Here is a 24,947-nt window from a genome sequence, read left to right on the forward strand (position 1 = left end):
ACCAGGACCCTCACTGAAGACTGGGCCTTTTTGTTCGGTCTAAGTAACACAGGAGCATAAGAAGTTGGCTGAGGCACCTTCAAAAATCCCTCAGAGACATCAGCGTGGGTGGCAGCATTTCCCTGAGGATTTAAGAAAAAAGAGAAGGGTGAGCAAAGAGGGTATGAGGAGAGGGAGTCCAGCCATTATACAAGTAAGTGGTGGCTTGATACAGCAGAGTGCAGAATAAGGGAGGCAGGGATAGACAGAGTATTGAAATGAAGGCCATGGACAATGACAGGAAGGCAAGAAAAAGATACATAGATGTGGAATAATGTGCCTTATGCACTAAGTGAGAAAAATGAGTTTTGGCAGCTGAACTGTGTATAGAGTCAGGCAGTGTCAGTAGCCTGTTCTGGCTTTTCTGATGGCAAGCTTTGTATCACAGGTGGTTTAACGTGGCTTGGGACTAATGACCCAGTGGTTCAGACCTCCTTTCCCATTACGGATTGGACAGTTCACCTCAGTGGGGCCCAGCATCCCACAGTTAAATGCTCATGTCTTATGATCACGGGGGTCCATTTAAATGAATTCTTACAGAAAGGTCGCCCCATGAAACAAGCTGCCACAGCAGAAAAGGGTACCAGCAGGGCCATACTCAGTACTGTCCTCTGAAGAGCAGTGCAAGGCTGCAAGGATCCCAGCCCTGCTACCCTGAGCTAGCGGAGCCTGGGGCAGACAGCAGCTGCACCAGGCTGCCTCCCAGGAGCAGGGTGGACAAGATCGGCCAACATCTGTTCCACTTTAATCTCTTGTTCCTTTATGTTTTGGTGTAACGCTTTTGTGTGTAATGAGTTGCATGCTCTGGCACATCCCCAGCCACCCTCCTGGACAGCAGTTCCTCAGGCAGGAAGTGCTGCCGGGGCTGAAGAGCTCTCCAAGGCTGGGATGTGTCGGGAGACGGTGCAGGCTACAGACCCAAGTGTGTTTCTGATGGCCCAGCTCCTCCTGACCCGCCAGACTCGGCAGGATTCCCAGGGCTTACCAGACCCCATCAGGAAGAGGCTGAACTGTGCAAGTTGGCTCCCCTTCATGTCACTGCTTCCAGTTGTTTTGATGACAAGGGGTTTGTGTCAGGTCAACCTCCAGGGCTTCCTTTCACTCCCACCCCATTATGCAGTTAGTGTCTGCACCTGCAGGGTCTGCTCGCCTGGAGCCACCGATGCTTTTAACCTCATGCGTATGCCATTGAACATATTCAGTTGCGTTACGAGAAATGAAAAGAGGGGAATAATGTACTAACAGTCTTCCACAAAGGTCTTGTGCTTTCTCAGCTTCCAGTGCTGCCTCCAGAAGTTCACTGTGGCCCTGGGAAGGGAGCCAAAGATGGTCTCCTGCTGTGAAAAGCGGTCACAGATACTCTGTGGCATCTTTCTCCATTTAACCCCCTGCTGAAGAAACTCGCAAAGCAGCATCCAGGGCAGCAGCCTGGAGGGTGAAGGCTCCTTGTGATACAAAGGGTTTAGACAGGCTTCAGGAGGGGAGGTGGTTTTCTCTCCAAACAATGTATGAAACTCTAGATAACTTCCTTCTGCCTTGGTGTTTGATGGCGTCCCTGCAACTCCTTCAGGTCAGGAGGATAAAATTAATTGCCTTCCACCTCTGAGCCTTTTGAAACAGAAGGGCCAGGATCCATGCAAACGTTTGTCATTCAGGAAATCACCAGCAAGAAGAACGTACATGGGAGTGAACTTAGCTGAAGTAGTGAGGCACCAGCTTCTGCACGACAGCACGCTGCAGTTGAGCAGTAATGATGGCAGTATCGCACATGGAAGAGCAGTTCAGATGGAAAAGGGATGTCAGGAATACACAATGGGACAGATATTGGAGGCCAGCGAACCCAGAGCAGCTCCAAAGGATTGTGAAATGACCATTCTCTATGTCCAGCTGTAAGACAAAGCTGGCTGGATCTATATTCCCAAAACTCAGAGCAAGGGAGGATGAATAAAGCATGAGGCCCTAAGCAAAGGGGGCTGCTGGCTTCCAGATTTCCCAGACCAACATCATTTCATGCTGGCCAGTGTGTCTCTGCTTTGGTGGACACGTTCTCCTCCTCTTGAAGTCAAACGGGGAAAGGGTGGGATAACAGCACCCTGCAGTTGAAGTAAAAGAGCGAGAAAACACCTGGAAAGCTGATCTGCTGCCCTGCTCACGCATCCACGAGGCAGGAGCCAGTGATGGCTGTCACCTTTTGGTGACACACCAGCAGATATTTGGACACCTTTTCCTGCACCCATCTTTCTGCTAGGGAGAGGATGCTGGACTTTCTCGCACCTCCTCCCTCGGGGTCTGTGCAGCAGGGAGGGGCTGTAATGGCTGGGGAGCACATATAGCTGTGGAAGTTATTGCTGTTCCACGGGTTGCTGTTCAAGGGCTCAACCCTTTTTTTTCTTTCACGCTCACAACAGCTTTATTTTCCAGAAGCCAGTGAAAACAGGATGTGATGAAATCAAACGAACCTCTCTGCTTCTCCCAGGAAAACAGCCTATGGGCAAGGACCCTACAAAGCCAGGAAGAAACTGCCAGGAAAAACAAAACCGTCTCCTAGCAGTGACTTCCCCTCCAGCTAGGGGCACCTCTGCCATGTTTTCCATAACAAAACAGTCTGTATCTCCTTCTTCATGTCACTGCACAGGTCAGGTACTTGAATGCGTTGCCAGATACCCTTTGTATGTCGCTTTGCAACAGTGGAACCTAAGGGAAGGAGATATTAAAAAGCAAAACGGAGCAATAAGCACTTCAGTACTGGTCTCCTCCTTTCCCCTTCTCATCCTCGGCTCAGAGATACCCAGGTTGGGAACCTGCAAAGGATGCTGATAAAGAACAGATAGGGCTTTAGGTTGCCAGAAGAGCCATGGGTTAGTGTCCTCTATTGGAAAATCACTTTGCATTTTTTTTCCTAACAATCTCTTCTAAGTTTGAAGGATAGGGACCTGTCTTACGGGCTTATGTGCTCCGGGTCCCAGCCTCTGTGCTGTGGAGGCATGAAAGCCTTTTGGGCACAGAGCTGCCCACACCAACTGTCCAGAAGACGGAAAGAGAAATTTGTCCTCCTTCCTGGGAACCAGTGGTTCTCAAAACAAATGAACATTTGCTTGGTTTGCTTTTGCTTAAACAGAGATCCAGGCTTCTATTGGTATTAGAGTGAAAACAAAAGCTGTTTGCTCTTTGATTATTAATCTTTAACAGGAACCTGAAAACAGCGGGCTGTGGGGATAATGCTCTAGCGGAGAGAGTGCATTAGTCTGCTGCCAGGGTCTGAGATGATAGGCTGATGTCTTTGAGTGTTGATTCCTTGATCTCAGGGAAAAAAAATATTGCTGCAGACTGTAGGAAAGGGATCTGGTTAGCCATATTTGCAAGTAAACCCTCTGAGAGGAGACAGTAGATTTGCCCAGCTTTTTTTTTTTTTTAAGACCTGTAATCGTTGGTGCAGTTCAGTCCTATAATGGGACTGTTAGAAGAGTTAGGATTTTCTTCCTTAAATAGCAGATCTTGGAAGGGAAGGAGGGGTTGCTGTCTTTTATTGCTTTGGAGTCAGTTTAGTTACTAGAGCTTTGTCTGCTTCTCAGATTTTCAGGCTCCGTCACACTTAGGGCATTCCTACCACAGCATCAGTGGTTAGTTGCAGCATAGCAACTGTATATAAACTCTAACAAGGACGAAGTAACAGCAAGACAGGCTTCCAGGAAGGCCAGTCAAGTCTAGTCAGGGGCTTAAGCAAGCTTGTTAGACCACGCTGCTGCGGCTTCACTGCTGCTGACATCCCGACTACTTGGAGCTAGATTAGTCTGCCTGTGCAGCATTCCCTTCTCCAATTGCATTTTAAATAAGGAACATCTTGCGGATCCTTCTGCAAAGTCCTGGTGTAATGGGGCATTCCACATGTTGGACAGGTCCAGAATATCGCTCCTTTTCCAGGGCTCTCCCGTGGCCCCAGATCACCCTGAAGCTTTCGACTCTGCATTTTTGAGAAAATTAATCCCAAATCCTGTGCCACTGAGATGCAAGTCTACAGCTGCTAATCATTTCCCTTCAGGATTAGTTGCGCCCACTCCACTTCCGCCTAGGGGCCAGGCACGTATGAAAATGCTGGACAGCTTTTCATGGTTGCAGGGAGCTCTGTGCGGGGAGCTGATTTTCATGCTGGCATGTTCCAAGGGCTGGTGTGGTCCCATCAGTGGCTAATGGAGGAACAGAAAGGGAAAAAAGGGATAGCCTAGCATGGGGAGGTTTGAATTTGGGTGCCAGGTAGATGATTAACAACTGGCTGAGGGAGAAGTGGGGAAAGAGATGGCTTTCAGCTAGACCAGTGTCACTCAGACTTCACCAGCAAGGGCTACTGCGAGGGGAACGGGGCAGGAGAGCTAGGGCTCGTGAGGGTTAGTAACTCCAAGACCTGCACAAAAACACCCACTCAGTGCCACAAGGGAGCTGGATACGGCAGAAGAGCAGACTGGGCTTAGACAAGCAGACAGGACGTGCCGCCCCTGTACTGTCCTGGTTTGTAACGCTTGCTTTATTGAGCACTGTTAACCCAAGCAGGCTGCCAGCTCCTACCAAATGACGGGCCATGCCTCTGTCTTAGCACCATTTTCTTGTGTTGTGCCTACAGGGGCACACAGAGTCCCCTGTGAGCACTGTGTAAGCTTTTTCCTTCCTGAGCAGAGGACAGATGCTAACCTACCCCCGAGTGCCACAGCTTTAGCTCTGCAGCTTAGCTCTGCCTTCAGCACTGGCACAGCGTGATCCTGCCAACTATGTACGTTCTCAGGTTGCTAAATCCGCTCTTTGTCCTGAAGAGGCTCGGGCAGTACCAGGGCTTGCGGCGCCACAGCTCTGTTAGCTTGCCCAGTGCATCCAGCTCACCCTGTCCTATCCTCCTCGACCCCTTCCTGGAAGACTCCTTACGCTTCTCTCCCTCCTTGTCCGGCAGCTGGGGAGAGCTGCCTGCCCCTGAGGAGGGACCAGGCTGGACCAGTTCCGTCATGGCCATCCTGTGGGCCATTAGAGCTGCCCAGTTGTGTCCACACTGCACGGTGCCCGGTTCTCAGTCCCCTTGGGTCCCTCCAGCACAGCCCTCACAGCCCACAGTGTTCGTCAGCACGGCGAACACCTAATCGCCTACTGCCATGAGGCTCTGCCAAAGTTGTGCTACGGTGGAGAAATCCACGCAGTGAGGAAGCCAAACCTGGACTGCAGGGCAGGCAGGACTTCTGTGTCCTCTCTCTAGACCTGTCTGCACACATAGGTGGCACTTCACATCAATACTATAAATTCAGCGCTCCCTTCCACGCCTTGTTCTAGGCACCAGCTCAGTGTTTGCACAGAGCAGGATGCTTCCACTCCCCTCCCCACCAGAAAAATAATTCTCCAGAACCGGAGCAAATCGTGATGTGTCCCATGGGCTGCCTCTAACCACTGTCATGCCTGACCAAGGGTCCAAACACCTGCATCCTTGGAAAGACATGGGAAGGTAGACAAGTAGCCCTGGCCTGAAATCAGTATTGCTCTAGAGCACCCCCAAAAATACGTCACAGGCTGGCAAAGAAGAAAGATCCTTCTTGGGACCATATGTATTTTGAAAGTTGTGGAGGGGGGAGAATAACTTGGATTTCCCCGGACTTTTAACACTTTTCTTGGAGGAATGACTTCTCTTTTTCAAATAATTTCTTACTTCGTGGTATCCCTATCTTCTTGCCCCCACAACTCTTTACAGTGAGGTTTACCCACTAGTCATCTCCTGGCTGTCACGTAGACTATGAGCTGCTCTTCTTGACCAAGGGTCTCTTCTATTCCTGGCCCATACTATACTTACCCTGAGAGAGCCTTGATCTGTCATTAGAGAATCAGAATATTAATACCTCCAATTCACAGCCCAGTATCTCACAGATAGGAAAAATACAACAGGAAGACAAGGCACATTTTCCTTGCCTCATTTCCACCAATTACTCATAGTTCTATCTTCCTTTATTATGCTGAATAATTTCTCTTCGCTCTTCAAATATTTGGAGACCAGGATCCTGCTCCTAATCAATCATCCCTTAGACAAACTAGATTTTGCTTTTGTAATGTTTTTCTGCATAGTAACTGCCTCCTAATCATCTTTGTTGCCATTCTTTGAGCTGCTTCTCGTTTGTCAGGATTTTTCGGGTAATGCGGTTCCTGGAAGCAAGCGCAATATTCCAGGCACAGGAGGCCTTCGTGTCCCATTGCGTGTGTGATGTTGCCCTCAGGTGGTTACTCCAGAGAGAAGATGCAGCTTTAAAAAAAACCTCCGATATCTTCGGAGTAGAGATTTGTAACTGCATGGGAGCTGTGGAAAGGATAACTCTGTGCTCTCCTAAGTGATGCCTTTGCGACAGAAACAAGGATTACACTGGCTTTTTCTGGCTGTCCATCCTCAGCTCTAGCTCTCTGCACTTTAAGTGTATTTCTCCGTGTGGACACTGCTGTGCTTAAAGAGCAGCAGGAAGAATCTCAGCTTTAGTGAGCTACACAAAGCTGAATGGGAATCCTAAGACAAGAGACACAAGAACTGACATACTTTCACCATCAGCAACTTTATTAATACTAATTTTATTACCACAGCTACTTGTCTTGGTCACATTTTTCAGCAATTCTTTTTGTCTCAAAATTATATGTGGCATAAAATTAAGATTTACTTTCTTTATTACACCAGGTGTTCTGTAACTCCTAAGTTATAATTCCTATAAAGTCATGGAAGGTGCTCAGAAAGTGACAAGAGTCTTTATTAAAGGTCAAATTAGAAATTCATTCTGCTTATCTCTCCTCTAACTCAAGTCTTCACAAAGCTAAGCCGTCCTGCTCGCTCATTCCCTTCCCCCATCACAGCCTCCACTGTCCCTGTGATTATGGTGCTGTTTTATTTTTTGCCTTTTCTATTCTTCTCTGCCCCTTTGTTATAGAAGTGATCACACCTAACGCTGATTTCAAGGTGGAGATACACATCTGATTTGTTTAGGAATTATTATGGTAATATATATGTTCTTGACCTATTTAATACATGACATCTTATTTTGGTTTTGCTTTGCTCTGCATTGAGTTTCCTCTCTCAAGACTGTGCTATCCACAGAGGTGCCCAGAGCTTTTCCCTGAGATCAGCTCTAATTCAGAATTTTTCATTTAAATATTAAGTAAGTGAAAATTTTTTTTCCAGCTTCCCTTAACTCATACTGGCATACAGAGAGCTCTATCTGCCATCACTTTGTCCCGCTTACCTAACTTTTGGTTCATTCCTGCAAAATGCCAAAACATGCATTGGGTTTGAAAGGAGCAGCCTTTACCTTTCAAAAACTTTGAAGTTTTTCCCAATCTTACGTAGATTTGGCCACCTCACTGAACACTTCATCCTCAGGATGTGGTGCAAAAGTAAGATGTGGTCTCACTAATGGCACTGAAGATTTTGCCATTGTAACCAAAGGAGCTGGGCTGGATCGTTCTTGGCTACTGTACATGTCAGCACTGATCATGGGGCATGATGCCCTGCAACTCCTGTCAGTGCAACACTGCTAAGAAATTGATGCTTTCTCCTATGTTTTCTTTCACAACTTCACTTTAGTTCTTTGTTTCCTGCTTGTACAAGTGTGTCTATAGGTGCATCCTCCCAGTAACTTTTTGAACTGCTGATTTCAACAACTTCGGCAAGCAGAGATTTCAAAAATAGTTCTGAAAGGTTTTTCTACATGTTTCATGAAAACTGATTGCTTTGGGAAGTGCAGGGGGAATTTTATAAACATACCTAGAGAAAACAAAGTCTTAGAACAATTCAGTTAGTTAGAAAGTTTTTGTGTTTGTACTTGCAAAATACAAATTCTTTGTATTTGCAAATAGTAGCTGTATTTTGCAAATACGTGTAGGAAATGAGGCTTCATTAGTTCCACGGCTTGTGGAACTGCTTATTAATCTTTGGCAAGGATTCATCCTGCAAGCTGTTGTTGCCAAGTTTTCTTAATAGCCACTTGCAAAGGGCTTTATCCTTGTACCTTTGGGAAGGGCCAGTCAGTTACGTATGCTGGGATTTTGCTTAGATAAGTCTTTCCAAGAATGCTGAAAAGCTGGAGGAGAGAAAAAAATTATACTTACAGTCTTGTTGATAGAGTCTTGTTTACCATATTCAGACTGATATCTTAAAATACAATACCTAATTATTTTCCCAGCTGTATTTGTGGGTCCTCGTATAAGGCTCAAGGTCCATAGTGCTATTTTCTTTAGATAAGATGTCTGCAGTGCTGTTATTACATTATACTCAAACATCCCTGGTTTTCCAGACTAGCTGTTTTTAATGAAAAATGAAAATCATATCCTTATGTTAGAAGTTCAGCTGATTCAGCTGATTCTTCATTTTCTTAATGCCTCTGGACCTGAAGAGTTTCTTCATATTACTGTTGTTGTTGTTATACAATGTAGGCATAACAACTAATAATGGACAGTAGGAAAAACCATAGAGAGAATAAATAATTATTCAGAAAGGAGGCCACAGAAATATTTCCAAATAGCTAGCACACTTCCCAAACAGGGAGGAAATAATGCACAGGATTAGAGCAGAAAACTTCCCAAAATTTCCAGTGAATTGAACACATCGTGAGACTGAGACTGACTTCTCAAAAAACACGTTTCCTCTTGCACGTTTCTTCAGGCCCGCAAAGGGGAGCTCACATGCTCCAGCAGCCCCTCGGCTGCCTCCCGTACGGATCATGGGAGCTCTGCGGGTGCCGAATGCTCAGCTGATGTCTCTGCAAAACCCATGCTTAGATTTGGGCTTCTCCTTTTCCCTCTGAAGCCCTTCTTTGTAAGGGCTAGTTTCATGAAGTTGGCTATGCAGAGCAACGGCAGAGCAATGGGACAGAGACAACCTGCCCCTCTCCTGCAACACTCCTGCCCCTCACAGCTGCTGAGCACTGATGCCCACCGAAAGCAAGATAAAGATGGAGAAAAGGAACTTGGGATCTGGCCTGTGATAGTAGTTACCATTACACGATCCTCAGCAGCGGTCATTGTTATTGAGAAGGATGGAGATAATTCTCTGCCATTTCTTTTTGTCTCAGCCAAATACAATAATTGCTTTTTTAGAGATTTTTTGGTTAAACTAAATAAATTATTGAGTATAGACCGCGTACGCATACTGATTTATCTGCAACCCTTTGTTGAAGATAAGGCCTTTTTTTCTGCCACCAATGCTTCTGTCACTACGGCAATGACAAATCACCCAGGATATTCTTTTCCATAAGATATTTATATCTATATTGTCCTATAGATCTTAAGACTAGTTCCTCCCTCAAGTGCCTTTGGTCAGTTGCATCCTGTTTTTTTTAATGATTCTTGCTTTCTTTGCAAGATTGTAATTTTACATGGCTTGGAGCAACAGTTGCAGGAGATACACAAAGCACTCCTAAGACTGTTAGACAAAAATGGCATAACTGACCAGGGTTTAAAGTTGTGTCTGTACTGATTGTATGGAGTTTCCTTCTGTATAAGAAATTCCTCATGTTCAGGCTGCTGGGCACCCATGTCAGCTGAGCCAAGCCCACAAGCCTCCACCACACTCACTTACCAAAACGCCAGCGATGTGTCCAAGCCCCAGAGGGCTCTGTCTCACATTATGCTCCAGGATTAACACTCCTAATGCACAGCATAGCAGGACCCACATCGCAGAGCACAGAAAGGACCCGTACGCCCGGCTTTCAGTGCATGGCCTGGTGCACATGCAGGGACCATCACGTTTTGCGCATCCGGGCTCTGACACAAGCTCCCAGCGTCTGCTGCCTGCCTTCCATCACCAATATCCCCGAGATTATCCCCGGGGTATCAGTGACCTAAATACGCTGTTTTGGACTTGAAAGTTGCTTTTGTTTTTAATGTTGCTGAGTCTCTAAAACCAACACACGTAACAAACTGCCTGTTTCCAAGCAGCTGTTGTGTAACTTTGTTCCCCACCCCCAGAGATGTTGCCTGCCATTCATTTAATGGGCTCGGTTTCACTGGGAAGTGCCTGGGGGAACCTCTTAGCTCCCTAATTAGCAACAGAAGGGGCCAGTCCCTGCTGGAGGTAGCAGTGAAACATTTGTGAGGTCTCCTGAGAATAAGAGAGACAGAGAAGGGGCCATTTCCAGCTGGGAAAACACTAACTTTTATTCAGCATACAGTGCAGAGCAGAGGACCAAGAGAAGGTGTGGGGGTACTTGCAGAAATGATGATGGGCTTTCTAGGCAAGAAAGGAGCATTTGTGAAGGGGAGGAGGGGATAGAAGAGATTGTCCCTGGCCCTCACAAGTTGTTCATCGGTCCAGCAAACCGTGGAGCAGCACAGAAGCCTCATGGGCTGGCTGCCAGTGACGGCAGGAGCAAGGTGTTGCTGTGATCTGCTCCCAGATGTTTGAGCTGGCACTTGTTAATAAGATTCAAGACTTAACAGCTTGGAAGCGCTTAGGAGCTCAGTGTTTCCTCCAGGGACATGATCACTGAGGCTGGGCACAGAGCCTGCCATTCAGGGCTGGAGTAGATTTTGGTGCAAAACAAATCTCCCGACAACCAGCTGAATGTCCTGAGACCTCACTGGGAAGGTGAAAACTTTGCCAGTCCATTGCGGGTGGGGTGATGTGCTTGGGGCTATTCCTTAACACCCAGGACACAGCCACACGTGGTAAGCTCTCCGATTTTTCCCATGTGATCCCATTTCTGGGCAGTGCTTTTTTCATACAATGCCTATTGAGAAGAGTTGCATGTGTATGGACAGTCCCAGCTTGGACCTGTTGGACCATGGGGACCATTCCCCTTCAGAAGTCATGCAGGGAAATGCAGCATTCGGTATCTTTTGCCTGTGGGAGCAAAGATCCAGTGAAGCAAAGGAAAGCCTCATTAACCTTAAGGACCTTCCTTAAAAGCAAAGGAAGAAGGTGAAGTTCAAAGACAGAGTGATACCATGGGGTGAGCAGGGTTGCAGGAGCCTGGAGGAGCACAGGGGAGATCTGAAGCTTCCAGATACTGCCCTGCCCTGCACCACCACCAGCTAGCAGCTCGCCAGTAGCGGCCACTGACCAAATAAAAAGGAGGGAGCTGGTCCCTGGTCCCATATTCATAAAGATCCCCTGTCACTGAGCACCATTTGCTCTCTAGTAATATCCTTAAGACAATGAACCTGATTTTGTGCATACAAAAGGAAAATTATGCAGCAAAGTCTTCATGCTGTAAGATGAAGGGCAGAACATTACAGCTGGAGCCATAAGTCCCAGCGAGGGGCTTGCAATGGCTCTAAAGGTCAGAATAATAATTTCCAACTTGCCACAGCATCTCAAGCAATAAAAGAATTGTGTTCAAAGCTTCTGTGCTCCACTCTTACCTCTGTTCACTAGCTCATTTCATAACCAGAAGTCACCAGCTTTCCTCCCCATGTGTCAGGTTTCAGTATTAATGGTATTTATGAGGCTTGGATTATGATTATATGCAATGGGCAATGAGAAAAAACAGAAAGTCCAAAACAGAAAAAAAGCCCAAATAGAAAAGAAAAGTACATATACTGGTACATATACTGCGAGCTCCTCTTTCCCACTAGAGGGCACCCAGTGTTTGCAGAACTGCTGCTTGGCTTTCGGGTGCTTTCTCCAGCAGCAGGTCACACTATGCCAGCATTAGTGAATGGGCCTGGGAGAGCTGGCAGGTTTTGTTGTGTTTGGCTCCTCCTGCTTGTATCCAGCAGCTGAAAAAATACATTACGGTAACATTTCCATGTGCACATTTTCTATCTTTGCTGCAGGGGTGATCCTGCAGATCAGTGACAACAGCAAGAGAAAAACATAAGAAACAAGCTCTCTGTTAGTATGTGATTTGTGCAATGGAAATGTATGAAATCCCTTTATAAAATGATGCCAGTCGTAAACGGACTACAGGATGGCAGCAATTGGAAATTTAGGTGGAGATGCAATAGTGAGATACAGTATATCAAATATTATTGTCTCTTTTTTCCCCCATGCCAGAATAGCAGCTGAACCAGCAAAATCACCACGCTGGGACAGAGATAGAAAACTTTCTAATGGTGCTCGAAGGAGGCTTTTTAAAAATGGATGTGCTAAGACGTCTGTCATTAAGGATAAGGGATCCTGCCCCAGTGCAGGGAGATGCTCTGAGACACTTCTGCAGGTCCTTTCCTGTGGGATTCCCCTTTCCATTCATGAGACATGCATCAAAATCTCGTGGGAGGCAGCCTTGTTGACTCCAGCAAGAAGCTTCTGCCTGAAATTGTGCATTTTGGCCACTAGAGGTTGTAAGAGAGAAGGAAAAACTCTTGTTTTCCACGGACAAGCTGCCGCAGCATCCCAGGGCAGGGGATTTCCTCTGGGACCCTTTGATCTCTGCCCACCAGCACTCACACAAAACTCCTGCACATACCCTGCATTTCAGTAGATGGGATCTTGGCATCTCAGCGGTTTCAGATTTATCAGTGGGGGTTTGTTGCCTTTTAGCCCCAGGGTATTAATGGCTTTGGTGTGTCCCTTTGTATCTTAAGCAAAAGCTGTTCCAATTCTCCCAGATCTTTTAGACAGAGAGCAGCAACTTGTATCTTTTCTCTGCAGCTTTAACTAGCTTTGCTGGCTCTTCCCACGTTCCTGGTAGAGATAATTTCACTCTCAGATATTTAAGCCAGACCTTCCTCCACCAGCTTCTCTGTTTTTTCGAAGTGCTAGGTAAGAAATAGAAATTTCCCAAGGTGTCTTTTGTCTCCTGGAAACATCAGAGCCTGTTGTACCTCAACCTGGCACTTTACGGGGTCCTCAACTACCTTCCACATGGGTTGTAATTCTTTCCTCTTGTTGCTAATAATTGTCTAGTCTTCCGGCTATAGTCCCCTCTGCAGTCGGGGATACCATCTTCCAAAAGGCTTCCGGAGACCTGGTTTTGCTTTGGAAATAGGACCTTGAAGCTATGTAATGCCAGATGGACATAACCAGAAATAGCTATGGTGTAGCAATAAATTGAACTTCGACCAAATGAAGGATTTACAAGCTTTTCTTCCTAATGGCTGTTTTTGATGGCACAGTGGCTACATATGAACTCACAGCAGTATGAGATTAATCACCACAGATCTCACTGGTGATGGTACTTCACTTTGAGCATTGCACAGAGATAAGAGTCATTTCCTCTGACAGTAAAATGTAGCTGTTCCTGGAGTGAAGCACAGCAAGGACACTGTGCAACAATTTAGGAAGGAGAAGCCTTTATCCAGTAAGATTTTACCGACCATGAGGGAAATGAAATCTAGTTCCCTGAGCTAAAACAAAGCATTGATTTCTGTGGAAAAAGAAAAACAAAAAACAACTTTTCCTTTTTGTTTTGTTTTGGCTGTTGCAAATCACAGGTGCACATGGAATAGAGCCACGTCATACAGCGGTTGGAAGGGACACCTGGAGGTCAGCTTGTCCCACCTCCTGCTCAGAGCAGGTCCAGATAGGCCAGGTTGCTCAGTGCGTTGTTCCTGCCAAATTTTGAATGCCTCCAAGGATGGAGATCCCACATCTTCTCTGGGCCCCTGTCCCAGAGTCTGAATACCTCCATGGTGAACATTTCTCCTAATATCTAACCAGAATTTTCCTTGTTGCAATTTGCATTTATTGCCTTTTGTCCTTCAACTGCTCCTCCAAGATGAGTCTGGGTCCATTTTTCTGTGCTCTCCACTAGGTAGCCATAGGCAGCAATAAGACACACACCCCCCTTTGCCTTCTCTTCTCCAGACTGAACAAGCCCAGGTCTCTCTGTCTCTCCTCGTATGCCACGTGCTCCAGTCCCCTGGCAGCTTGGTGGCCCTACACCACCAAGGGTGGGCTCACTCCAATCTTTCCTCTACCAGCAAGGCCAGAACTGGACATGGCACTCCAGATGTGGTCTCACAAGTGTTGAAGAGAGCGAAGGATCACTGCACTCAGCCTGCTGGCTAACATGCTTGCTATATAGGCCTGTACACAGCTGGCCTTTGCTGCAAGGACACCTTGCTGACTCAGGCTCAGCTGAGGACCTCAGGCCAGTCTCCGCAGAGTTGCTTTCTATGCATTTGGCACCCAGCCTGTGCTGGTGGTGTGCAGGGCTATTCCCTCCCCATGCAGGACTTCGCATTTGCCTCTCTTGAGCTTCATTTGCAACTGCACGCTTAGGCAATAGGTGGCACTAATGGATGATGTAACTTGCATTGTCACAGAGAGAGCGTCACTGCCCAAGAGAAAGCCAGCAGAGGAGACACCTGGGTGGCTTCCCTCAGAGCAGCGGCCAGGAGAGGAGGGGCAGACATGTGGCAGGAGATCCTTCCAAACGCCTGGTGAGATCCCCTGGGCGCGGGACGGAGGGACCCCGAACGGGGCTCCCCAGGGCTGGGGCGGGAGAAGGCCCCTGCGGGGTCACCAAGCCGTCGGTGGGTGGGAGCATGTGGCTGAGTTCTCCTGAATGTGAGTGGGGAGGAGGTTTTATTAGACTGAGCCTTGTTTTGTGTCGCTCAGAGAGCTGATTCTGGGACACGCTTGCTTTGTTAGCAGTGCCGAGTTTGTGCTGTTGCCATGATAACTGCTTCCATGCCTCTGACTCCTAAACTCCGGGATGTAAGTGCAGGGGGATATTATTACCTGTTGCATAAGCTGCTCAGCCTCCAGGGAGGTGGAGACTGACACTGTTTGCTCCTAGGAGCCCTGTTCTTCCTTGTCTGGAAGTGGTTTAAGGAGATACCGCCTTAAAAATCACACATAGGCAGTCTCAGAGATCGTAACCAGATAGCCTTGGGGACTGCTGGGGTCTCCAGTACAGGCACCGAGTTCTGCATTACAGACAGCAGTGGGAAATAATACGAGGTAAAAATAAACAGCCAGCGGACTAGGTTTTTCATGGAGTTTCATGTCCTTTTTTTTTTTTTGTCTCAAGGTATCATAATTATGACACCAAACTGCTCCCTAATCTAGCTGCCTTCCACAAGGCAGAGTAACAAGACTTTCTCTTGTTGCTTCTAATTTTGCTAGATTTTAGACTGTGCTTTTCTTGCAAGAGAATCTACCAGGCTGCAAGAGAACCAAGGGGGATGTTTTCTTTTTTGCAGGCAGATGAGATCTAAAAGCTTGGTATCTAGCCAGGAGTAGTTAGAAGTAGCAAAGGCATAGCAGCTCATTGAACTCTGAACGGGGAAAGGTCCCACAAGCCTCTCCTTGTGCCAGCCCTGCAGCACCATGACTACCACATGACTGGCAGCAGAATAACCTTTGAGCTTGAAAGTCCCCTGCCAAGGCTGTGCACCTATCGCTACACCGCAGTCAAAATAAACTATTTTCCTGGCTGAAGTAACACAGCCACCCGTAGGATGAAACACCGCAAGGACACTTACCCAGTTGTTTAGTGCCTTTTATCTAAATTGTGCTGAAGGAGGGAATATTATGGCAACAAACTATCTAGCTAAAACAGCCCAGAAACACTGTCTCTTTGTGCAGAGGCAGTGTCTGAGTCCCTTTCCTTCTGTCCCATCCAAGAAGTAGGAAAAGTAATGGCAGATGTTGCTGGGTGGCTAAACAGCTTGTGATCCCATGGCTTGGCAGTAAATGGTGCTGGCAGGTGACGTTCTTTGCACCATCCGTAAGGGTTGGTACCGTTCAGACAACACTATCAGACTATAAGGATCTTCTTTTTTTTTTTTTTCCCTTTTGTAGGGAGAGCATCTTGTCCCGGATCAGGTGAGTGAAATAGCTGCTCTGTGCTGAGGCTCCACTTTTTATTAGCACGCTGACTGGGGCACAGCATAGTCCCTTCCTTAACCTGTATGACACCAACAACAAAATCTTCATTCACAGTCCCCCTGCAGCCCCCTGCAATAGCCCCAGACACCTCTATTAATCCCCAAGGGAAGCTGGAGAGCCTGAGGCACAGGTCAGAGGGCCAGTGCAGCCCTAAAAGATGTTTGAATCTGTAGGGGAGCTATGTATAAAGCACTACCAAGAGGGGCACATCCAGCTCTCCCGCAGCTGAAGATCCTTGTCTCTGCTCCTGCTCCTCAGCCCATTCTGTCTGTGCAGTTTTTATTCCTGGAGGAGTCCAGCTGCTACTATCCCATTCGCTCCAGTACCTGCTTTAAAATAGACTGGGCCGTATCCTATTGACCCTTGTCCCCCAGGGCACTCTGGTTCACAAGGAGCGGGACAAGGAAGCCTTGTGATCAGCAAGTCCTAATTAGCAAGGTCTTGAGGTCCTTAAGAAGCACTGGTAGATGTAACTCTGCCCCAAATCTTGCCTGTGATCTTCAAAAATAATAGAAACCCCCAGCCCCTGCTGACTCCATGGGTTTTGTAGGCATTTGTTAATGCTCAGGCCCAACCGATGTGAATACAAGCCTCAGCATAGTCCCTTTACCCTTGACACTTCCATTGTTGAACACAAACAATTTTATGCCTCCCCAGGTCTTTTGAATACTCTCAGAAGAATGCAGTCCTGGTCTCTGCAGCCGCCCTGGGGGTCGGAGGGATGCTGGTTTACTGGCTGAGATCTAGACACAAGATCAAGACTATTGAAATGGGAGATGGATGGTGGGGCTCAGGTGAAAGACTTGTAAAAGGGAAAGAAGATGAAAGTATCCGTCCCTTCAAGATTGAAACGTCTGACAAGGAAATCGAGGTACCGGTGGCTGGGATGTAGGGAGGGGCAGAAAGCTGCAAGGTGGAGTCAGTCTGTCACCCAGTTTACTGCTTCGAGGTGATGCCTTGGGGGTGGCAGCAGTGCACTTATATATGCCAGTGCAGCTACCTACCACCGCTAGATGATGCTCTGGCTCACCGCCCTTTATGAATGGAATTTGAGCTCAGATTCATTGCAATGCCCCATAAAGACCTTCTGAGACCACAGACCCTCCATGCAACCTGGGGCTGCTCCTGCAGAAAGGCCACACTTTGAGCAGCAGACTTTGACAGTGGGTCTGCGGATGGCGGAGCGGGGTGGGAGGGCCTCAGGACAGCAGCTGCACTGGTGGGGCAGGACTGAGGGGCTTCCACAGAGGGAAGGGCTGGAAGGGTGAAGAAGGATGGGGTCTTGACTGAGTCACATCACCTCTGTCCCTACGTGCCTGTCCCTGATTATCTGGCCAACTAGCAGTCGGCAGCTCAGGCTGAGCTTCTTATTCTTCTCCCAGCCAGCAGTGCCAGTAAGCTCCTAGTGCCAAATCCCTAAAGCGAGTTAACAGCAAGGCAAGAATAGGACCCTGTACTCCTGGGTGCCCTAGGGGAATTGGTAACTTGTAGAAAAATATATTCCCCATATAAATGATTCAGCAGGTCATGCAGAGTATGCCACTGCTTCAGGAGGGCTCGTGGTGTCCCAGATAGCGATACAAAAGCCAGCAGAGCCAGGAGAGGCTGTCCATGCCTGCCCTGGCATAGGGCACATGCGGGCAGCTGGCCAGCCTCGCAAGAAGGGCTCCCCTCCGTAGGACCTGCACCGCCGCCTGGAGCAGGCCCGCTACGCACCACCGCTGGAAGGCGCCGACTTCCACTACGGCTTCAACTCCAGCTACCTGCAGAAGGTCGTGGCCTACTGGAGGGACCAGTTTGACTGGCGCAAGCAAGTGGAAGTCCTGAACAAATACCCCCATTTCCAAACCACCATTGAAGGTGAGGGGGTCTCTGTGGCTTGAGCAGGTCTCGCTCTGAAATGCACAGAGAGAAAGGGGGGATTTAGGAGGTTATAATATTTAAGACAACAGTCTGCATAACAGCTTAGTGATATGAGTGAAATATTACTAGTGGAGGCTATATTACTAATAACCTTCTATAGATTAAAACCATTACACAGTGGCAATAAGATTAGGTCCGCTTCAAGATGGGCTTCATCTGGCTCTGAACCTGTGCTAACTAATGATGAGGTTTTCTTCTGCTATTGCCTTGAAGTCACCTTTGAAAATTGCAAAATTTACCCAGACTCTGAGGCTAGAATTTCCCCCACCACCACCCAGTTTAGCTAGGTGAGGTTAGCCAGACTTTAGGTAAGTGATCTGCAGGTTAAACTTCTATCTTGCACTTACTTTTTCATTTTTCTCTTTTTGTCACCCACATATTTTGTAGTTTTGTCATGTTTTTGCATGTGTCTTACCTGCATTATGCTATTCATTTAAGTGCAGCTGTACTTACATGCTGTGAGACCAATTTCTCAGGAGATGGATGCTCAATCTCCTGTGACCCCAATATCTGGGTCTGGGATCAATACCTCTGTCTGTATGTAAAAGATGAGACATAGGTACAATACCAGGCACCCCCTTTCAGCTAGGCATCTTCTTGCAATGGGTTGATTGTGTAACTTCTGCTACAAATGCTAATTACAGTTTTGCCACCCTCCTTCTTCAGAGTCCAGAGCAGAAATTGTGATAGAACCAGAGCTTTACTTTATCTGTCTTGCATGTGTGGCAGGGATCGCTATCCATTTTATCCACGTGAAACCCTCCTATGTCCCTCACGGTCGAGCTGTTCAACCTCTGCTGATGGTCCACGGCTGGCCTGGCTCCTTCTACGAGTTCTACAAAATCATCCCTCTCCTCACGGAGCCAGCCGGGCATGGCCTGAATGAGGGTGACGTCGTGTTTGAGGTCATCTGCCCATCCATTCCAGGCTATGGCTTCTCGGAGGCACCGCACCAGAAAGGCAAGCGATGAAAAGGTTCTGTAGGAATCACAAGGTTTTTGGAGTAACACCTCAGTCATAACCAGGCCCCCTGGACAGTGCAGTTTGTGAATGCAGGTGCTTGGCTCTGCACTAACACCCACGTGGCTGAGGCTCTGGGCCTGGCTATGGAGATTTGGAAGGCAATGGTAGCTGGAAGCCACCAGTCTGCTTCCCACTTTCTCCACTTTCCACTGAATTTCTATCATCTAGTGTTCACTTTATTGCCAAGGAGTGAGGCAGAGCAGCATAGCATGCTGTGCCTTCACACAGCAGCATAACCACTGCCACAATCTTTGGCCAGAGGATGAACACTAGGTTTCTCTTTACCTACAGGCTTTGACACCATAGCAACTGCTCGGATATTTCATAAGCTGATGAACAGATTGGGCTTCAAGGAATACTACCTTCAGGGAGGAGACTGGGGATCTCGTATTACGACAAACATGGCCCAGATGCTGCCACAGTGAGTAGCAAAGGGAATCAGTGCAGAAAAGCTGCCTCCAGTTCTTACCCTACCTTCTGGCTCCATGGTCCTGGTCCTGCCTTCTGTTTGCCCAGCCTCTCATCCCCTTCTGCTTTGTTTCCTTCAGGGACATCCCCTTCTGCTTTGTTTCCTTCAGGGACATCCCCACCCCTGTGCATTCAGTTGTATTCATATGCTTTGCATTGATATTGGCACAGTTCTCACACTTTCTAAATTTCAGTGCTGTTTGGCTTCTCTTTCCATAGATGTGGAAGTAAAATGCTGCATTTTGATTTGAGACCTCGGGGAAACAGATCATCATTCTGGAATCAGGAAGGAGAAAAATTTAAAATCAGCAGGGAGAAAAGGAAGGAAGGAGCTCAGCCTTTCAGCAGCTGAATAGTACCATGAAGTATAGGACTTTCCTATCTAAAATGCAGATTTGAGACTGATCGGAAAATAAAGTGGGAAAGCTCTTAAAGCAGTTAGATTGCAGGCTGAGCAGTTCACTGTTCCTGATTGTGCTTCACACACCCAGAGCACTGTGGCCACATGTGATCTACTCCAGCTTTTCAGAAAATACCCAATGCAGCCTGTTCCCTACAGCACAGAAAACACAAAATCAACAGCCAGAGCTACCAGCATGGATATGCCACATCCAGAAACTGAATACCTAGAGCTAACATCATACCAGTGGCACAGCTGGATGGAGATGGCACCAGCCGTACCATTTCTAACTCCCTTTTTTTTTTTTAATAATGATGAACCTGAAGGGCTTTATATATTTGGCTCAGTGAAAGGCTTCTATCACAGCTCCAGTCAGGCTTATTTTCTAGAAGATTTGGAGACAGAAAATCGCTTGATTTAACCTTCAGTTCATTAACTTAATTTTAGATCTGTGAAAGGGCTTCATCTGAATTTCGTCTTCATCAGTAGACAAGGTTTGAGAAGGATGATTTCTGTGATGCTTGGGGCTTATGTACCATGGCTTGTAGGCCTCACTAGGGAAGATGTTCGACGTACGTACCCTTTCGTCCAGAAGAATATATATGAACTTCTGCGAGAGTCTGGATACTTACACATCCAAGCCACCAAACCAGACACTGCAGGTAATGAACTTTCTGTATCGTTATGAACATTGTATACTAACTGCTTATGGTATATAAAAACTTGTAGTTGAACAAAGGCCAACCGTGTTTGAGAAGCAATGAGTTCTGGTGATTAAATGCCAGATGTGGGGACAAGAACTGTGTAAAAGGAAGTTAAAAGGAACAGCTTAAAAAAAGATGGAAACTACAAATATCACTTTTCAAGGTCTTCTAAATGGCACGCCACTTCTCTTGGGGAAAGAACCCCTTTGCAAAAAGCCTCTTAAAGTAAAGCATAGGGTCCTGAAATTGAAGCTTCCAGAAATAAATGTGGGTGAAAACAAGAAAAATATCATAAGCAAGTGCAATGTGAAACTTGCAGAAAGGTAGACACAGCCCTAACACCAGAAAAGCCAGAAGCCTGACATAGTTAGTGGGGCCAGTAGATAAGAAGTCTGAAGAAAGATATGGCCATCTCAGAAAAGTTAAATGAATTATTTGCATCAGTCCCCACTAGCGAGCATTATGGGGTATTCCTTTATTGAAATAATCCCTCACCAGGAAAGACAGCGGAGCTGTCTCAGACTGGTGTCAGATGTGGAAACCATAGAATGAATAGCACCCCATCCCGGCAATTCACTGAAAAAGAAGAAACGCAAACTGAAATGTCAACTAATGCCTAGTCTGTTGCTTGAACTGATCACAATACCAAAAAAATAAAAGGAGACAAACAAGATACCAGGTTGGGTTTTTTGGAGTTTCTTTTTAAGAGCCAAACAGTGAAGGTAGTCTGACAAAAATGAAGACCAGTATGCCTAGTCTCTGATCAGAAAACTAGCAGGACTATTTTAAAGAGGAGAACTGATTTACAGGTGATAATATCACAGGGAAATCATGCTTCAAAACTCAGAGCTCTGGCAGAATCGAAGAGCTGTGGATGCAGTAATGGAACATATTTCATTTCCAAAAAAGTTTTGTTGAGGTTCCTCCCCCAGTGTTCTTAATGAAATCAAACTGCCTTAAGAAAAGGATTAAGTTCATGGATTAATAACTAGTTAACATGAGAATCCAAGCATAGGAATAAGTAAGCAAGTTCCAGGGGAGGGAGAGTATCACAAAAATCTGTGCTGGCACCTGTACATTTCCACATGATCCTAATTTCTCTACAGATAAAAATTAACGGTTAAGTGAAAATTTGACAGCTATCCAAGGTTTGGTTTAATCTAAAGATAACTGCAGCGAGTTGCAAAAACATTTAAGTGACCGGTTGATTAAACTGGCCAATAAAAACCGATGTCAACAAAATCCAAAGTAATTTAAGTAGAGGAAGAAAATCACAATGGGCTCTAGTTTGGCTGCTGCCATATGAGACAATACATGAGTCATGGATACATTGAGTCATTGAAACATCAGCTGGCTCAGAGTTTAGGAGAATCTTACAAACTCTTAAAGAAAGCAAAAAGAGACTAAGACAAAACACTAAATCCATTATATTCAGAATCTGTTGCACCCCTGTTCACCCCATTTCATACATATATTTTAGAATCAGAATAATACAGGAAGGGAAGAAAAGGAAGACTGAAGTGACCGAGCAGCTTCCATAAAAGCACTGTACGTAGTCTAGGACTCTTCAACCTGGAAAAAGAAGAGCAGGGATTTTGTAGCACATTAAAATTGTGAAATGTAGAAAATGAATAGGGGAAAAAAAACATATTCCCTACTCAGTCCCAAGGAATATCTACATTATCAGTTTAGTTCTCATTAGGCAGGTTTAAAGCAAAGCTAAAGTATTTTCTCTCACCACAAGTTGTGGTACCTAAGATGTGGTACAGGTTGAATGATTAATAAGCTGCAAACAAGACTGGTATTTCTGAGCATCTAATCCATGGACTTTGAATACAGTGGTTCAGAGGCAGCTTTCAGCCCAGAAAATGCTCATCTCCAGATGGGTCATGTGCTAGCTGGCACATTTTAGCCTGCCCTACCATTGCTGGTCAAAGCATTTACATGTGTTCAATTTGCAGCAAATCACTCTATGCCCGCCAGTGCAGGGAAACCATTGTGCCAATGCACAAACTTACTTTGCATTAGCTACGTCCACTATTAAGATGAGACCATGTTGTGCATCTTCTACAAAGTCACTCAGTGCTAAAGTCACACTAAAATACGCTTGAGAGTAGGTAATACTGAGTATACTGTAAAAATACAGCCTAGGGTATGGTACAGGAATTTTCCCAAGGCAAGCCTCTATCACTGCTGAAGTAATCCCTATCCCCGTTTTATAGGTAAGAACACAGATATAATATGCTGTGTTCCTGCTGTGTTTATAATGTTTGTTAGTGTTCCCCAAAGGCAGGAACAGATAACAGATACACAACACTCCACTGTTTAAATTAGATTAAAAGTGATGAACAACACTCAGGGTCCTGGTTATCCATCCTAAGCAGGACAGTGCTCCCAAATAGTTTACCTGAAATTTCTTTTCAGAGTGTAATCCCTTTACATCTGAATTTGCTCCTTCTGCCATACATTACCAAGAAGCCAACAGGACTTTCTTAGCTCCTAGCTTCTTTTGTATAGGAATTACCCGAGTTTGTAGTGCTGTCAGTTACAGCTGGAATTCCATTGGGGTGAATTTGTCAAGAATAAAGTACTACCAGGGCTAGTAAAATACAGACTGTCTACTGAATTCTCACAGCAAACTCTGAAGAATTCATGAAAGTCCAGTTTAACTTCCACTGAAGTATTGCAATGCCAGGCAACTGCAATAGCTTTCCCATTCTTGTCCTGAATTAGGTTGTGGACTGAATGACTCCCCTGTGGGGCTTGCTGCATATATTTTGGAGAAATTCTCCACCTGGACAGATAAATCATTTCTGCATAAAGATGATGGAGGCTTGGAAAGGTAAGAAAACAGATGGTCTTCCATGAGGAAGACTCATTAAAAGAATGAGTAATGATAACTAATGAGGAGATAAGTAAGAGACTGGCCAGTCAAAGTTGAATTTTAAGGATGAAAGATTACACATGACAAGTAGTAGTTTAAACTTATAGCAAACTGCCTGCAAACTACTGCTTCAGCACCAGGCAGTTTTGCTCTGGGTACATGGATGCCGATTAATTTGCTGCTTGAAAACAAGTGGAGGACAAGAGGAAGAACTGTTCTTCAGGTCATGAGCCCGACATAGGGTATTGACAAACAGCTTCCAATGATATTTCTTCATCTTTCTCTCTCAACAGCAAATACTCTCTTGATGAGCTTTTGACCAATGTGATGATTTATTGGGTGACATCCTCCATTGTGTCCTCAATGCGATTCTACAAGGAGAACTTCTCCAAGTACCCTGGTCTAACTGCTGATGCCAGGTAATGAAGTAGCAGGTGCAAGACAGATTTGCAAATGAGATTGAATCACATTTGCCTGTATAAACATTTAGATCACTTAAAACAGCAAATTTAACTAGTTCAAAAAAAAAATCCAAGTTCTTATTTTCTTTTGATAAATATAGTTAAGGGGCACTTTTCTTTTGAACCTATAAATCACACAAGGTAGCTTGTGGCCAAGACAATTCAGTCTTGTTTGTGTTCAAAATACAGGTCTATATACTTATTCACCAAAGAAATATAATCTGTGGCTCAGTTCAGTAAAAACAAAACAGAAAATCATGAGCATTTCTAAGAGAGAAGTTTAAACTGAATTAGGAAGGATATGGCTTACTGGTGGATAAACTAAGAACTACAACTGCTAAGCACAAACTTGGGGAAGCAATTTGGAGAGCAGTACTTGAAACCAAGCACCTTCTAAGAGCCGCTGGCTTCAAGATGACTATAAGAGAGGCTAACCAGGAATATGCTGCTGAGCAGAATTCTCCAAGTGATTAATCATACAAACAAATAGGAGAGTCTTTTTCTTTGTAGACTGAACCAGTTTACCGTTCCTCTTGAGAGAGTCATTTGTTATGCTGGTACCATAAGTTCTAAAGTAAACATGAGCTAGCTCATTTATGACTTTCACAAAGAGGTGTGGCATCTTGCCACATATCACAAAACTACAAAACAAGGTAAGCTTAAAAATCTGAAACATTTCAAGATTGAACTGTTCTACTTTACACATCTTTGGGTATAACATTCTTAAACTCAAGGAGATCCAAATACAAGTGAAGCTCTTCAGCAGAGTACAGGCCACAAAATGGGTTGCTGTGGTGAAACTTCTCCAGCTGACTGTGGCAGTTACCAGAGTCAGAAGATCTTTATAGACTTTCCCCAGGACTTCCTTCAAAAATACCATTAACTAATGTCTTCTAGGGTCGGAGTATATGTTCCCACAGGGATTGCAGCTTTTCCTCATGAGCTTGTACATACACCACATGCCTGGGCAAAGGAGATCTTCAAGAACATCATCACTTACTCTTACATGCCACGTGGAGGGCATTTTGCTGCCTTTGAGGAACCAAAGCTTCTGGCTCAAGACATCATGCACTTTGTCAGAAAGGTGGAACAGCTGTGAACCTGCAGTTTAGATACATACTTAGAACGGAAGCAAGTTGTTCTGCCACCAGCAGAATCTTTACTCTGAGGGATTAAAGAAATCCAATGTAGTCACATACAGAAGCCAGCATTTTATTTTGATAATTATTATAGTAGTAAACTTGTTAATCAAGCTCTAAAGCTCTTCATA

General features: G+C 45.7%; 1 protein-coding gene across 1 annotated transcript; it reads left to right on the forward strand.

Moving 5' to 3' along the window:
- Positions 1-14,223: 14,223 nt before the first annotated feature.
- On the forward strand, positions 14,224-24,947 carry LOC104070751 (epoxide hydrolase 1-like). The gene is given in 11 exon segments (XM_009585057.1): positions 14,224-14,274; positions 14,276-14,361; positions 15,728-15,751; positions 16,472-16,685; positions 17,494-17,674; positions 18,467-18,697; positions 19,052-19,181; positions 20,076-20,290; positions 23,066-23,174; positions 23,510-23,635; positions 24,575-24,947. Coding segments are annotated over 11 exon segments (1,569 nt in total). The 3' UTR covers positions 24,777-24,947.

The sequence above is a fragment of the Fulmarus glacialis genome, unplaced genomic scaffold, assembly GCF_000690835.1.
Source record: "Fulmarus glacialis isolate BGI_N327 unplaced genomic scaffold, ASM69083v1 scaffold16489, whole genome shotgun sequence".
Taxonomy (NCBI): Eukaryota; Metazoa; Chordata; class Aves; order Procellariiformes; family Procellariidae; genus Fulmarus; species Fulmarus glacialis.